We start from the raw sequence: 16,145 nt of genomic DNA, 5'->3' as shown, positions 1-16,145 counted from the left end.
GGATACAAAACGCAGATGGAGACACTCATCAATGAAGAGAGACCTGCACATTCGATGAATCAAGACTGGTTAGAAAATGTATGGAATCTGAAGGCAGCAGAGAAGATAAAGCGTTTCCTCTGGAGCGCCCTTCATGATGCTTTACCAGTTGGAGAACAATTTTCAGTCAGAAACATACATCTATCAAACAGTTGTACTCGATGTAATGAGACTGAATCTGTGTTCCATGTCCTCTTCACTTGTACGTATGCCCATGAAGTCTGGGACCTAGCTCCGCTGGCTTCGACCTTGACCATAACTCTCACTACAACAACGTGGACCTGTCTTGACCTGCTCCGACGGATTCCTTTCCTACCGCCTACAGGACTAGGCCCAGGGATACTCTCTGCTTGGATCTGTTGGAACCTCTGGATCTCCAGAAACCAATTGATCTTCCAAAAACGCCACTTCTCACCAGAGGAGACAATCCTGAAGGCAATCCGAGAAGCCCGCGAGTGGACCTCTGCTCAGAATCTAAACCCTACCCATCATCAAATCAACCCTCGCATCAACCAGGATCCCAATCTAGTCTCGTCTAGAACTTGCATGTACACGGACGCCGCATGGAATCCATCAACGAAGTGTGCAGGACTTGCTTGGATCATTGATGATGCGGGTTCATCCTCCTCTCATTCAGCGATAGCTACCTTCGTAGCATCGCCCCTAACTGCGGAAACCTTGGCATTGAGAGATGCCATGACCTCTGCTCTGCGTTGCGGGATTAACGGTCTCATCATCTGTTCTGATTCTCAGATTCTCATTAATTTGGTGAATTCAAGGGGAAGACATGTCGAGATCGCCGTTCTCCTCAAGGATATTCAATTCCTATCTACCCTCTTTAATGTCGTTGAGTTTAAGTTCATTCCTAGACTAGATAATCATAGAACTGACCGTGTGGCCAAGCATGCTCTATCCATTATGTAACCGATTTAAGTTTTAATTTGAAGGCTGATTTACAAAAAAAAAAAAAAGATACATTTCTCCACTGGGTTTTTTTTTCTGAGAACATTTCTCCACAGGTTGGTATGAGAAAAACCTAACTAATGAGAAGTTTACGCTACACCTGATATTAGACTCCATTGATGCAGACTAAAAAGAACCTCTAGTTCCAATAGAGACATCTCGAAGTCGAATCACAATTATCACCAAAGAACACTTAGAGCCTCTAGATTGCTTAATCTCTCACCCATAAAAGAAAATAGCACAAAAGAAAAGGGAGAGTATCACAATCTCTCATATAAGAGACAGCTATGTTATTTGTTGAAAAACTCTCTTTATTTGTATGAAAATTTTAATGGTTAACATTATCGATACTAATAAAAGATGATCATTCTTGTTTTTTTATTTCTCATTAAAAAAAATTTTTTTACCTAAAATGCAACTACTTTTCCAAAACTTTTTTAATTATAATTAATGACATTGTAGTCTTTTAGTTTTGGGCATATAAGTATATAACTACAAATGCATCTCTATCAAATCATGAGTTTGGGTCATAATAATCAAAATTATTCATTAGTTAAATGCCCAAATTTGAATATCCATTGGTATCATTTGAGAAAAAATTTGTTTCCAAATGTAATTTAATCTTAATATAGCTCATAAAATCAAACTTCTAGTGCTCATATTTTATTATACACATAAATTTCGTTATGAACTATATCTTTTTGAAAAACCTATTATACACAAAAGGTACTTTTATTATACACAAATCAGTTAGGAAAACTATTTTAATCATGTGGTTTTATTCTTTAAAACATATATTACTCAAAATTACAATATAACAATGTACTACAACAATATGACTGCAGTCCATCAGGAGCGTATCAAATTCAACCACGTGATATAATTCATTTATTTGAATGTGTGTTTGTTTCTTTTAAATTTTGTTAAATTCAAATCATTTTTATAATGATTACCTCTAACTTGTTAATAGTGGGTTTTACCGGGTTCAATAAGATTTTTAGTTAAAGAATTTTCATTAAATCTAAACCATATTATATACAGGACCGCTAGATTTACCGGTTCAACCACGGATTTGGGTAAGATATGAAAACACTGCTTGAAACTCAAACATTATATTATAACAACTTTTAAATATTTATTTTCTAATAAATTTAAAAATTCATGAAAATTTTATCAAATTGGTCAACAAAAAAATACTCGCGTTTTAAACGAACGGGTCAAAAGTGTAATATCTAAATCAAATAGGGACAGGAAAATAGTGTAGGTTGATGGTTATAACGATCATACAAATATATAACAAGAAAAAAAAATCAATTTCGATACCATTATTACATTTCAAAAATGAGAACACATTGTTCTCCACGAGAGAATATCTATACTATTAAATCACACATATTATCTTTAAATATATTTCAAACAAATATCACATTTTGGTAAACGAAACAAATGATAAAAACATAAAAATTCAATTGTTAAGATTCGACACATAAAAAAATAATAGTTTTTAAATCAATTTTGGATCAATAAGTGAGAAGCAAATCTACACTTTCTAGTTTAAAGACTAAAAGTCTAGTTTAAAGACTAAAAGTTGAGATGAGAGACTCATGAAAATTCTTAATCAATAATGATTTTCTTAGAACATTTTCAGTTGTAGGTTCTAGGACAATATTTCACCTATTAAACTAAAAAAATATTACAAATAGGAGAGAACAAATTTTCGAAGTTCGTATCTGGTTTAAAAACATGCAAGAACCCCATAAGATACTATCAAAACACATGGAACTTAATTAGTGATTAGCTTTTCAGAAAAAAAATACATTTAACTTAACTTTATCAGAAATAATAATATACTATAATGGTGAGAGACTCTATGAGGTAGCTCTTACATGATCAAGAACTTTCTCTAAGATATATCCAGTGTCTTAAGGATACATTAGTGCAGTGAACTCAAAAGCAATTTTGCTTGTGTATTGTGTTCTCCTTGCTGCCTGATAATATACCGTCATCCGTAAACCTGACAACACTACTGCTCGTCTAGCTGACGACGTAATTTCAATCCTTTATTGTAACACAACAAGAGAAATTTTGAAGCGCATACGAGCCCGCCCACCCATCTTTGCATAGATTATGAACAACATAATTGTATGATCTTCATCGACACAAACAACTTCATCCCGTTGTGACCCTCTTTGGACAACCCATTGATCAGACTGTTACAAGTGACGACACGCTGCATCCCCATCTCTCCAATACATGCCAAATGCTTCTGGCTCCTCCCAGGGCGGGCTTAGGCATATGGGCAAGGGGCATTAGTATCAGGACCCAAATATTTTTTTGCATTAGTATCAGGACCCAAATATTTTTTTTGCATAAAATATCTATATATATATATATATATATGTGAAAAAAAATAAAACTATTTTGCCCAAGAACCCATGATTTTCTTGAGCCAACCTGGCTCCTCCATATTGCATATGCTCAACAACCAATTGATTTATCCAATAGTTTAGAGTTTAACGTTCAGTATTTAAAGTTTAATGTTCTGAAACTATTACTATTTTTTATTTTTTTATTTAAACATAATATAACTTAACAGTAAAGAAAAATAGTAAGTTTATTTTGTAATATATGCAGCCACTATCTTCTAATCGAGCAGAATATTATCGTTTTGCCATTCAAAAAGCCCCTAAACAGAATTTGGAGATGATATCTTATGTGTATCTTAATTGACAAAAACAATTCAATATTCATTTCTTTTTTGTAAGACTCATATCAATTCCGTTCATATTTTGCAGGTATCTTACTGTTTTCAAGTATCTTAGAGCAACATTATCCAAGCAAATTTGAGGTTTCTTAAGGGGGGGACCCACAAAAAAACACAAAAAAACCGAAGGGAGAAGAAACTAAATAAGAAGCGTTTTGGTTTGGTCTTTGTACTGTTCGCGGACCCTACTGACACGTGGTGGCCCGCGATTGATTCATTTTTAATTTTTTTTTAAAAAATCAGAAAACAAAAAAAAACAAAAATTTAAAAACCCAAAAACGTTTTTACCGATAATATTGCTCTTATTGTTCCAATATAACTGTTTTGAAGTATCTTATTGTTCCAATATTAGATTCCTTGAAAAAGTGAAAAAGTAAACTCTGTCTTAATTGACAAAAACAATTCAATATTCATATGTTTGGCCATAAACTCTGAATTAATAATATTGATTCCTCTAGTTTATGTAACTGATTCAAGTATCTATACTTTTTCTTTTTCTGAATGGAATAGTCGATCTAAGCGTGTTTCATTCTTCAGTCATCATCATTAGACAAAGATATCTTAAGTATCCTACTAACAAAATACAAAAAGAAAAACATGTAATGAATAATGTCAACAAAAAAATTGTAGATCTTCTTTTAACTTTGGGATTCCGGTACAAGTGATTGACCAGAGAGTTCACCAAACCGGCCTTGTTTGTTTCTCATAAGCTCACCAAACGAAATACAACTCTCTGTTTGGTTATTATTATGTCTTCTCGTAACCTTAATCTTAACATGATCCGGTAATCTCAAAGTATACCGATCTTCTTCCTCCGGCTTATTCCTCACAATCGAATGACCCGTCGTCTTCGACCTCGAAAACTTATCCGGTAAAGGCTCTGTCTTACCACTACTACTGCTCTGCCTCGACAACGAAACCTCGTTTGATGTTGAAGGTTGCTCGTGGTTTCCGTTGCTGTTTTCGTGTATGACTTCAATGATCAACTCTTTGATGTTTTCAGGAGCGTTTGGATCTAAATTTCGGCGACAAACAGGGCATGTTTTGTTGGAATCAAGCCATCTATCGATGCATTCTTGATGAAAAACATGGTAGCATGTTGTTAGAAGTCGTAGGAGGACGTGTTCTTCTTCGAACTCGAGAAGACAAATCGCGCATTCGAGTCCTTGGTTGTCTTCTCTAAGATCTTTCACCGAGGAGAATGGAAACAATGGGAAGGATTGGATGATATGCGGCTCTAAACCGGGGTTAACCGGTGGTTGACTGGCGTTTTCTTGTTGTGATTGGATTTGATTTCCGGGTGATCTGTTGCCGTAACGGCGATCCCAGGCCTGTGAGACAGTGTGGAAGAAACACTTGCAGAAATAGAGAGCGCAGAAACCGATGAAGAAGACAACGAGGAGGATCACGGTTAGGATTACAAGGAGTGGCGGTTTACTGTACTGATGTGGTGGCTGAGATCGAAGAGTTGTGTTTGATCCGAGCGGTTTCGTTATCGGCATTGAAGGAAAGAGTGCCGGAGATTGCTTATCTCCGATTCAATGACTGGAATGTTTTCTCTTTGGTTTCTTGATTTATATTTTGTTTTTGGTTTTTGTTTTGAAAAAATATGGTAGTGTGTTGAGTTTTTGTGTATGGTGAGTGTGTTCAGGGTGTGTTTACTTAATTTAGAAATGAGTTTTGTTAGTTGTGTGTGTTTGATTGGTTTAACTTGCATTGAACGAGTCTTTAGTTACATTGTCTTGGTGATTAAACCACCTCATCTACTTAAGTCTATATACTAAAATGTGGAAAAGGTTTGCTTAAAGCTCAAGTAATTATTTTATCAGCATTTTAGAAGTTTAAAATAATTGATGAACAACATATAAAGACGCATACAAAATAACTACTAGCGTACATAATAACTTGAGATGAAACGCAAGAAATGAAAGCTTAAATAAGAGTGAGGTGATAACATAACCGCAGCTATTCGAGTGGCTCGGTGGTGCAGCGAGCAAGTGGCAGTGAGCTTGCATCAACACGTTTGAGTTCGAATAGTTTGCGCCTTTGCGCCCAATAGTGTTTGCACTATGTAATAGACCTTCTCTCGTAAAGAGAGAGAGAGAGTCACTCCCGACCATTAACTTACTTCACCCAAATAAGGTATTCTAAAATACCTTTCTCCCCTTTTTAAAAAATAACTGTAAATTTTGTTTACTTTATATACAAACACATTCTACGACAAGTACAGATTCGGCAAAGATAAGAAAATCATTGTTATGGCTAACTTCTCAAATTATTCGGCACTATGTAATAGACCTTCTCTCGTAAAGAGAGAGAGAGAGTCACTCCCGACCATTAACTTACTTCACCCAAATAAGGTATTCTAAAATACCTTTCTCCCCTTTTTAAAAAATAACTGTAAATTTTGTTTACTTTATATACAAACACATTCTACGACAAGTACAGATTCGGCAAAGATAAGAAAATCATTGTTATGGCTAACTTCTCAAATTATTTGTTAACATGAATTTATAGCTTTTAGAGAAATATTTAGTTCTCTTAGCCTCGTTTGTGTCTTTAAGTATTTCGGTGTTTGAATAGAAAAAACGGTTCCGTTCAGAGTTATGAGTAGAATATTACTACTATATTACTACATTTGTGAGAATGTGTTGTATATTTCTTATTGTTTACACCACTATATATATACAAGGTGTAGTCAAAGGGAGAATTGATTACAAAGATACTCTACATAATGACATGGTCAAACTCATAAAGACTAAGGTTGAATGGGTCTTCCATGTGGCTGGATGTAAACCTCCAATGGACTCTAGTCTTGAACTTGTATGGTCTAGGTTATGGACCATCCACTTCATGATTCATAACACTCTCCCTTGGATGCCATAACCATATAGGGCTTGTAACATGCTAATGTTGCCTCATTAAAACCTCTTCCGGAAAACCCAAAACCAAATGTGGTAAAAGGGAAACCAAAGAAAGGAAAAAGAGTACAACACACATTACTCCCCCTGATTTGGACATCACTGAAGGTCCTTGAGTCTTCGCATGCCAACCTACTGCGTGAGCTTCCTGAATGTGCTGGTGGGCAATGACTTGGTGAAGAGGTCGGCTGAGTTCTCACTAGAACGGATCTGAAGGACGTTGACCTCTCCAGCTTTCGGCAAATCATGAGTAAAGAAGAACTTGGGTAGAATATGTTTGGTTCGGTCACCTTTGATATACCCGTCTTTAAGTTGAGCAATGCAAGCAGCATTATCTTCATATATGATGGTCGGACCATTGTCCTTGACCATTCCACTATCTGATCGGATGTGTTGGGTCATAGACCTCAACCATACACACTCACGACTTGCCTCATGCATGGCAAGAATTTCTGAGTGATTAGATGAAGTGGCTGCTATAGTTTGTTTCATGGAACGCCATGATATAGCAGTACCACCATGAGTGAACACATAACCAGTTTGGGACCGACCATGGTGTGGATCAGATAAGTAGCCTGCATCTGCAAAGCCTACCAAACCATCTTTGGTTTCATTGGTATAAAATAGATCCAAATCCTTAGTTCCTTGTAGGTAACGTAGGATATGTTTAATTCCGTTCCAGTGACTTTGGGTCAGACAAGAACTAAATCTTGATAGGAGGTTTACGGCAAAACATATATCTGGTCTAGTGTGGCTAGCCAAATACATTAATGCTCCTATGTCACTGAGGTATGGAACTTCTGGACCCAGGACATCCTCATCGTCCTTCTTAGGACCGAATGGGTCCGTGTCCAAATCAAGGGACCTCACGACCATTGGGCTGGTCAATGGGTGAGCCTGGTCCATATAAAATCTTTTGAGTACTTTTTCAGTATATGTCATTTGATGCACAAGGATTTCTCCTTTCATGTACTCAAGTTGCAACCCCAAACAGACTTTGGTTTTACCTAGGTATTTCATTTCAAACTCTTTCTTGAGATATTCAACTGTTTGGGCGATTTCCCCAGAGGTTCCAATGATGTTCAAATCATCAACATACACTGCTATGATAACAAATCCATTGTTTGCAAACTTCTTTATAAAGATACATGGACTGATAGGGTCGTTCTTATAGCCTACTTTGGAAAGGTATTCGCTTAAACGATTATACCACATTCGACCACTTTGCTTAAGTCCATATAAGGATTTGTTCAGCCTTATGCAGTGTTCTTCTCGAGAACCTTTGTTAGCTTTAAGCTCAATACCCTCTGGTAATCTCATATATATTTCATTATCCAGTGGACCATAAAGGTATGCGGTTACAACATCCATCAACCGCATATCCAAATTTTCTTTGATGGCCAAACTTATTAAAAAGCGAAATGTAGTTGCATCCACCACAGGGGAGTATGTCTCCTCATAATCGATGCCTGGTATTTGTGAGAATCCTTGTGCTACAAGCCATGCTTTGTATCTTACAATTTCACCATGTTCATTTCTCTTCCTCACAAATACCCACTTATATCCCACTGGATTAATGTTAGAAGGCGTCAGGATAATCGATCCAAAGACATTCCTTTTCTTTAATGATTCTAACTCCACGTTTATGGCTTCTTTCCATTTGAGCCAATCAGATCTTTGAGTGCACTCTAGAATAGACGTGGGTTCATGATCCTCATTTAATTCCATCATATCAAGGGCTACTTTATAAGCAAATATATTATCGATGTCGACATCTTTTCGGTTCCATCTTGTCCCAGACATAAGATAATTAATTGAGATCTCATCATTAGCACCTTTAGTACTATGAGGCTCGGCGTCCCGAGTCTCATTGGTTGGTACCTTAGGCATGGCCATTTCGGCCTTGTCTGGACAATCTATGACCTCGGTTTCTTTTGCACCTTTCTTTAATTTCCGAGGTCCTTTATCTTTGGAACCAATTGGTCTACCACGTTTGAGACGTGCTTTAGACTCTGTAGCCACTTGATTGTGTCCATCATGGAAATCAATACTTATTGGTGCATTACAAGCTGGTATATAGGACTTAGTCACTCTTTTCGGATCAGCAAAGGAATCAGGCAATTGATTAGCTAGCTTTTGCAAATGAATTATTTTCTGGACCTCTAAATCACATGATTGAGTCCGAGGATCTTGCCATGATAGAGATATTTGATTCCATTTTATTGCTTTGCTCTCCCCCTAATGTTGGGTACTCAGATTCATCAAAATGACAATCTGCATATCTGGCCTTAAACAAATCTGCTGTTGTTGGCTCAAGATATTTAATAATGGTGGGAGAGTCAAATTCAACATATATTCCCATCCTCCTTTGAGGTCCCATTTTTGTTCTCTGTAGTGGTGCAATAGGAACATACACAGAACATCCAAATGTTTTGATATGGGACACGTCTGGCTCATGACCCGAGAGTAATTGGGATGGAGAATATTTGTGTTCACTAGATGGCCTTATGCGTATCAATTCAGCAGCATGTAATACCGCATGTCCCCAAGCTGATACTGGAAGCTTCGACCTCATGAGTAATGGTCGAGCTATGAGTTGGATTCTTTTAATGAAGGATTCAGCCAATCCATTCTGTGTATGTACATGTGCCACGGAGTGTTCCACACTTACCCCCTTGGACATACAGTAATCATTAAAAGCTTGGGAATTGAATTCATTAGCATTGTCAAGATGAATAGTTTTGAGTAGAAAATCTGGAAAGTAGGCTCTCAGTCTTATGATCTGGGCCAGTAATCTAGCAAATGTCAGGTTTCTAGTGGTTAATAAACAAACATGCGACCATCTGGTCGATGCATCAATGAGGAACATAAAATATCGAAATGTCCCACAAGGTGGGTGTATTGGTCTACATATATCGCCTTGAATCCTTTCCAGAAAGTTTAATGTTTCCTTAACCACCTTTACAGGTGATGGCCTTATTATTAATTTCCTTTGTGAGCATGGAACACATGGGAAGCTCTTAGGGAGAATTTTCCTTTCTTTCAAGGAATGGCCAGTTGAGTTCAAGAGTATTTTACGCATCATAGCCGAACCAGGATGGCCGAGCCTGTCGTGCCATTGGTTAAAGGTTTCTCTGAACTCTTTAGTCATTGTGACATTAACCTCGATCAAGTTTATATGAGCACAATAAAGGCCCATAGATATAGCAGGGATAGTCTCTAGGACTTTCTTATGGCCTTGGGCATTTTCATAAATCAAAAGGAATTTTTTCTTTCCCTCGCTCTTAGTTTCAACATGTAGACCATTCATACGAATGTCTTTGAAACTTAACAAATTTCTCTTTGATTTAGGAGAACATAATGCATCAGAAATTTCTAGATGCGTGCCATTAGGCATCATTAAGTGGGCCTGGCCATGGCCTTCAATAAGACTGGTTGTGCCTGCTATAGTATTGATATTGGCACTTCTTAGGGTGAGGTTAACAAAATATCTTTTGTCTTTTAATATAGTGTGGCTTGATCCACTATCCACCACTAGCATGTTCTTGTCTTCTTTCATTTATGAAAAATAGAAAAGGATCATCATCTTAGACATTTCTTAAGTATAAGAATGTTTTATTTGGCTTTGTTTAAATGTTCTTAGGAAGTTTAACTGGATATATAAAATCAAATTTATTTCATAGATAGAACTTTATTTCAAAGTAGTAGAACAAAAACATAAAGCCAAAGGGAAATGCAAAGACAAAAGCAACATGATGTCGAAATCTTAATTGGCCTCTTTAAGGATATCTGAAGTCTCAAATTCAGTCTGGTCATCATTGTCATGGGCTTGAACATCCTCATGGTCGAGATCATTCTCATCATCATGATGGACCCAATGGGCCACATGGTTCTTTCCCTTTATGCTCTCCTGGTAGAGTTTAACAAGATGACTGGGAGTTTTGCATCGGTTGGCCCAATGATTGGTCATCCCACACCGATGGCAAGAAGATTTGGTCGAGCCATGGGTTTTGAAGTCGGACTTATACCCACGGCTAGGTTGACACCCTCGGCCATTACCTCGGCCATATCCTCGGCCTTGGCTACGACCAAGGTGTTCATGTGGTTGAAAACCCACGGTCACGTGGTTGAAACCCACGGTTACGACCTTGCCATCTTCCACGGCCTCTCATACGGCGATGGTTTGACTCTTTCTTTGGAGACTCATCTTTTGGCTCTATGGCCGCATGTGCCTCAGGTAATGCCTTAGCACCAGGAGGCCTCATCTCACTATTCCTCATGAGTAACTCATTGTTTTGCTCAGCCAGCAACAAACAAGAGATCAAATTTGCATAGGTGGAGAAACCATTTTCTCGGTATTGTTGCTGAAGCAAAACATTGCTTGTGTGGAATGTAGAGAATGTCTTCTCTAACATGTCAGCATCAGTGATAGTCTCTTCACACAGTTTCAACTTTGAGACTATCTTGAATAGAGCCAAGTTATACTCATCCACAGACTTAAAGTCTTGGATCCTTAGGTTCCTCCAATCATATAGGGCCTTTGGTAAGAGCACCGTCCTCTGGTGATCATATCTGGATTTCAGTTATGTCCAAAGTTCCAGAGGATTCTCAACAGTGAGGTATTGGTCTTTGAGACTTTCAGCAAGGTGATGGCGTATGATTAAGATCGCACTGTTTCTATCCTTCTCAGATGACTCATTGCCATCAGTGATACAAGCACCAAGGTTTTTGGATTTCAAGATGATCTTGGTGTCAAGTGCCCATTGAAGGTAATTGTCTCCGGAGAGATTGAGGGCAGCATACTCAAGATTGTTGATTTTCGACATCTGAATCAAATAATCCATAAAGGGATAAGGATTCATAATAAGATGATCAATGAGGATTTTAAATATTTGAAATGTTTTTATATTTTTCAATCATCACTAATAAAATTCAATCATAAAAATCGATTTCAAGGTTGGTTTTAATAATAACTATGTGATCAAATGATAACTTTATAATCAAATGTTTTCCAAACAAGTATTTTAAATTTATTATATGATATACTAATTTTAAAAACTTGATTATAGTTTATAATATTTGAAATAAATATTTACTTTAGTCAAAGATTTTCATTTAAACAATCATAAAAGTTTTTCAAAAAAAAAAATTCAGTTTTCAAAATCACACATCAATGGTCAAAGATTTTCATTTAAATAATCATAAAAGTTTTTCAAAAAAAGATTTCCAGTTTTCAAAATCAGACATCAATGGTCAAAGATTTTCATTTATGGGTTTTAATATTTCATTTATTCTGATTTTGACTGATCACAAAGGATCAAAAACGATTTTGGCTTTAGGGTGATCATGATTGTTTTATTTATTTAATATTTTTTTTTTTTTTTTTTGAATTTTGGATATTGGATTTTGCTGGTTGTGAAACCAAGCAAGAGAAAAACTTTGATGTGTGTAACAGCCGATTTTATTTGGCAAACATCACATCAGTTTGGATTGAGGATTTTGATGGGGTTTTTTATTAGGCCAGATTATACATTCATGATTTCACATCTGGTAATTAGGCCAATCAAAGGATTGAATCATGAGTTTTTTTTGTTTTTTTAATCTTTCATCAAATCCGGAAACATGGATGACAAAAGGAGAGAGGAGCAGCCAATTTTATGAATGGCTTTTAGCTAAGGGGATTTGCAATCTTTCAATAATTTTGTTTATGATTCAAAAGGTTCTTAGAATCATGATTCATATAGATCATGGATTCAAGATTAATATTTAAGATGATTTTAGATCTATAGATTTTTCTCCTTTTTAATATCTATAGATTTCTATTTTTTATAAGTTTTAGGATTCATATAAAATTCAGATTCATATAGATCTTTATAATCAAAATTCAGATATGTGGTGTTCTTAGATTTTAGGGTTAGATTATTTTACCTTTTCACCACAAGGATTCTGAATGGACCACCTTAAGAGAGAGAGGAAGATGATCCGCGGATAGTGGAGAGAGGTGGAGAAGTGGCCGGCGTGGGGCTGGCCGGAGGAGAGGAGGTCGCCGGCGGAGAGCTTGCTCAGGTGGAGAGAGCTTCGTGCTGATAACGTGTTAAGATTTGAGAGAAAGTTTGTGAGAATGTGTTGTATATTTCTTATTGCTTACACCACTATATATAGTGGTTCATACAAGGTGGAGTCAAAGGGAGAATTGATTACAAAGATACTCTACATAATGACATGGTCAAACTCATAAAGACTAAGGTTGAATGGATCTTCCATGTGGCTGGATGTAAACCTCCAATGTACTCTAGTCTTGAACTTGTATGGTCTAGGTTATGGACCATCCATTTCATGATTCATAACACTACTAATAATAATCCATAGAAAAAATTGTTATTTTAGTAGTAATTTTTTGGCTACAACATGATTCGTTTGAGATACTTTCCTGAATTTAAAATACTAACAATCGTTTGTCTTTTCTTGCAAATATCCGCTAGAGTATATTTGCGAAATGATTTTGCCACATGTCTTTTTTACAATCAATTTCACAAAACAAATATGACATAGCTACTGAAATTGATGACATGGCTTCCGAAAAAATATGACATGTATAATTTCATTTAATGTTGATTTATATTTTTGGCAAACTTATTAGAATATGGTAATAATTCATATATTAAATTTAATATTGATATTTCTTTTTGGTAAACTTTTTTAAAATATGGTAATAGCTCATACATCATCTATAAAATAAATATATTCATATCTAACATTTCAAATTTTGAAATATTATTATTTTGTATACTTATACAATTTGTATTACTAAAACTTTCAAAAATTTCTACAATTTCTTAAAAATTTAAATATCTAATCGTAAGATCATTAGACTTATATATCTACAAATTTTATAAATATTGTTTAGGTTAAATATTTGCTAATTATACAATTTTATATTATTTTTATTAGTTTTATACAAATTGATTTAACATATATCAAATATATATTAAATATTAGTAAAAAATAGTAAAATCTATAATATTTAATAAACTTTATTTTTAAATATAAATTAGATTTAAAATTTTGTTTACTGAACATGGTGCAGAAAAACATATAGTCTAAATATTATTTGAGAAGTCAGTTTCTTATGTATCATTATCACGTTAATTATTAAAATAACTAATTACAATGATATGATTAATAAATTATAAAAAATATAATTAATGTCATTATTAACATTTTCTTTTCTTATTTGATAATCTTTGTTATTTAATTTTATTTTACCTTAGTTTTCTTTTCTTTGTACTGGTTTTCAAATCACATATATAAAAAGTTATATTTATAAAATATAAAAACATGGTCTATTATACATATATATATATATATATTGATTTCATAAAAAAATTCATAAATAATAAGATTCATATTTAAAAGAATGTTTCCAACTTTGTGATGGTTTTCTTATTCTTTTCTATTTCTTTGTGTTTGGCTAAAAGAAACACACTTTAAGGAACCGACTCAATGTTGCGACATGAAACACAATTGTTTCTAGAGAAATCGAGTTAGGGTTCATTAGACTAGGTAAAAAGAGATGATACTTAGGAATTTAGTATAGGAGTATAAAACCTGTGACATACGTATGGGTAACTGAGACACGCCTCTCTTTGGCTTGAATGGAACACTCAAATGGGTTGAAAACTTGTTGGTTTTGCTTGAGGAAGAAAGGAGTTTACCTATTTGGTTGGCAACTTTTCCCCAAAAAAAACAATTAAAACTGGTGGTGGCATATATATTAGAGAATGGTAACTTCATTCTGAAAAATGTCTCCAACCGAACTTGTTAGTAAACCTTCGATTTTCTTTGTGATACTACTCTACCAGACATGATTTTGGAAAGAGATCATCTTGTTTTCCTTGAAAATACCAGATGATCCCTCAATCATAGGCTCATCTTGTAGTTTGGCCTTGATATTTATCCATGGTGAGCTTTTCTTTAAAATCATCATAATAAAAAACTAAAATCTAGTGTATGATGGATATATATCAAATTTCAAACTGTTCACTAATATACAAACATATTCAGTGGTTATATATATATATATATTATAAATTGTTTGATCCTTTATTTTCAATTTATTTTATAAAATATTATTCTGAGTTTGCATGGCGTTTGATTGATAACAATAAACTGATAAAAAAATAAGTGAAAACAAAGAAATACATAATTAGAACGTAAGAAACAATTAAGCAAAATATAAGCAAAATAATAAATTATATTCAGCCTTTTGTTGTGTTAATTTATATTCTAATTATTACATATCCAATATTATAAAAAAAAAGATATTTCAAGATTAAATATTAAATAATTTTGTATACATAATTTATACACATGAAAGGTAACCATATCAACATATATAATGATAACATTATGAAAACGCTCAAGTGATATATATATATATATATATGATTTCTTAAAAAGGAAAATTCAGAAAAAAAACATAATATTTAACTAAACAAATAGCTTTCCCTTTGAATCATAATCTAAAATGACATAATAGATATTAAATATTAAAATGTACTAAATTTAAATTTTCTATCAACCAATATTTTTAATAAACTAAAAATAAAAATATTTTAATTATCATAAATTAATAGCTTTAGTGAACTAATACCGTTATACATAGTTACATAACTAAGATAACATAAGTTGAGATATTTTAATAAGTAAAAAATACAATGCTATGTCATTATTAAAAATGATATTTTTGTTATTATTTTTGGTTTTATTTTTATTTATAGTTTTTATAAAATTGAATAGATAACAAAAACTATTTACAAAACAAAAATAGATTTTATGTTTGGTTTGATTATTTAAGTTCGAACCTATCAATGCTTCATCTTATTTCTTCTTTCTTAAAGATAAATATTGATCTTAGTATCTATAGATTTCAACAAAACTTAATCGAAGCAGCCAAAAAGATATTAGTCGTAGTATACTAACTAACAACACTTTAGTATAAAAATTAACAACATTAATCTTAGCTAGTAAATTTTAAAGATAATTGGGTTTAATACAAAAATTCCGACAATCTAATATACACATAACAAAAACAACCAAACTAATCATGTATGATAGCCGAACCGACTAAATATTCTACATAAAATCACATGTCTAACTAAAATAAAATAATATTATTTAAAATAATATTTTACATATTTACACTATAAAATAATTTAAATGTTTTAAGAAATTAATTAGTTATTATAATTTATTTACTTAGTAAATATTTATACACGTGCATGAATACGGAAAAATCACCTAGTGTGATTGTAAATTATCAAACTATAAACCGAAAAGAACATAACCAAAGGCACAAGCGATGATACCTTAATAAATGTAAGATAAGCTGCAGTCTTCTCGCTTGTCTCATGGTCTGAACTTTGTGTGAATGTGTCAAAGAATCTTTAGATGGAAAA

General features: G+C 33.9%; 2 protein-coding genes across 2 annotated transcripts; both read right to left on the bottom strand.

Annotated features, from left to right (window-relative positions):
* Positions 1–4,282: 4,282 nt before the first annotated feature.
* Positions 4,283–6,399, bottom strand: LOC106409840 (RING-H2 finger protein ATL30-like). The gene has a single exon (XM_048762392.1). It carries the CDS (start codon positions 5,266–5,268, stop codon positions 4,405–4,407), a length of 864 nt encoding a protein of 287 aa, XP_048618349.1. The 5' UTR covers positions 5,269–6,399; the 3' UTR covers positions 4,283–4,404.
* A 4,385-nt stretch (positions 6,400–10,784) lies between these two features.
* On the bottom strand, positions 10,785–11,513 carry LOC125590569. The gene is made up of 2 exons (XM_048764179.1): positions 11,301–11,513; positions 10,785–11,246 (listed from the first exon to the last, which is right to left on the bottom strand). The coding sequence occupies exons 1-2, from the start codon at positions 11,511–11,513 to the stop codon at positions 10,785–10,787; spliced, it is 675 nt and encodes a 224-aa protein (XP_048620136.1).
* Between the last annotated feature and the right edge of the window lie 4,632 nt (positions 11,514–16,145).

This window comes from Brassica napus, chromosome C7 (assembly GCF_020379485.1).
Source record: "Brassica napus cultivar Da-Ae chromosome C7, Da-Ae, whole genome shotgun sequence".
NCBI lineage: Eukaryota > Viridiplantae > Streptophyta > Magnoliopsida > Brassicales > Brassicaceae > Brassica > Brassica napus.
Note: the sequence above shows the minus strand (reverse complement) of the source record. Positions and strands in the feature narration are given on the sequence as shown.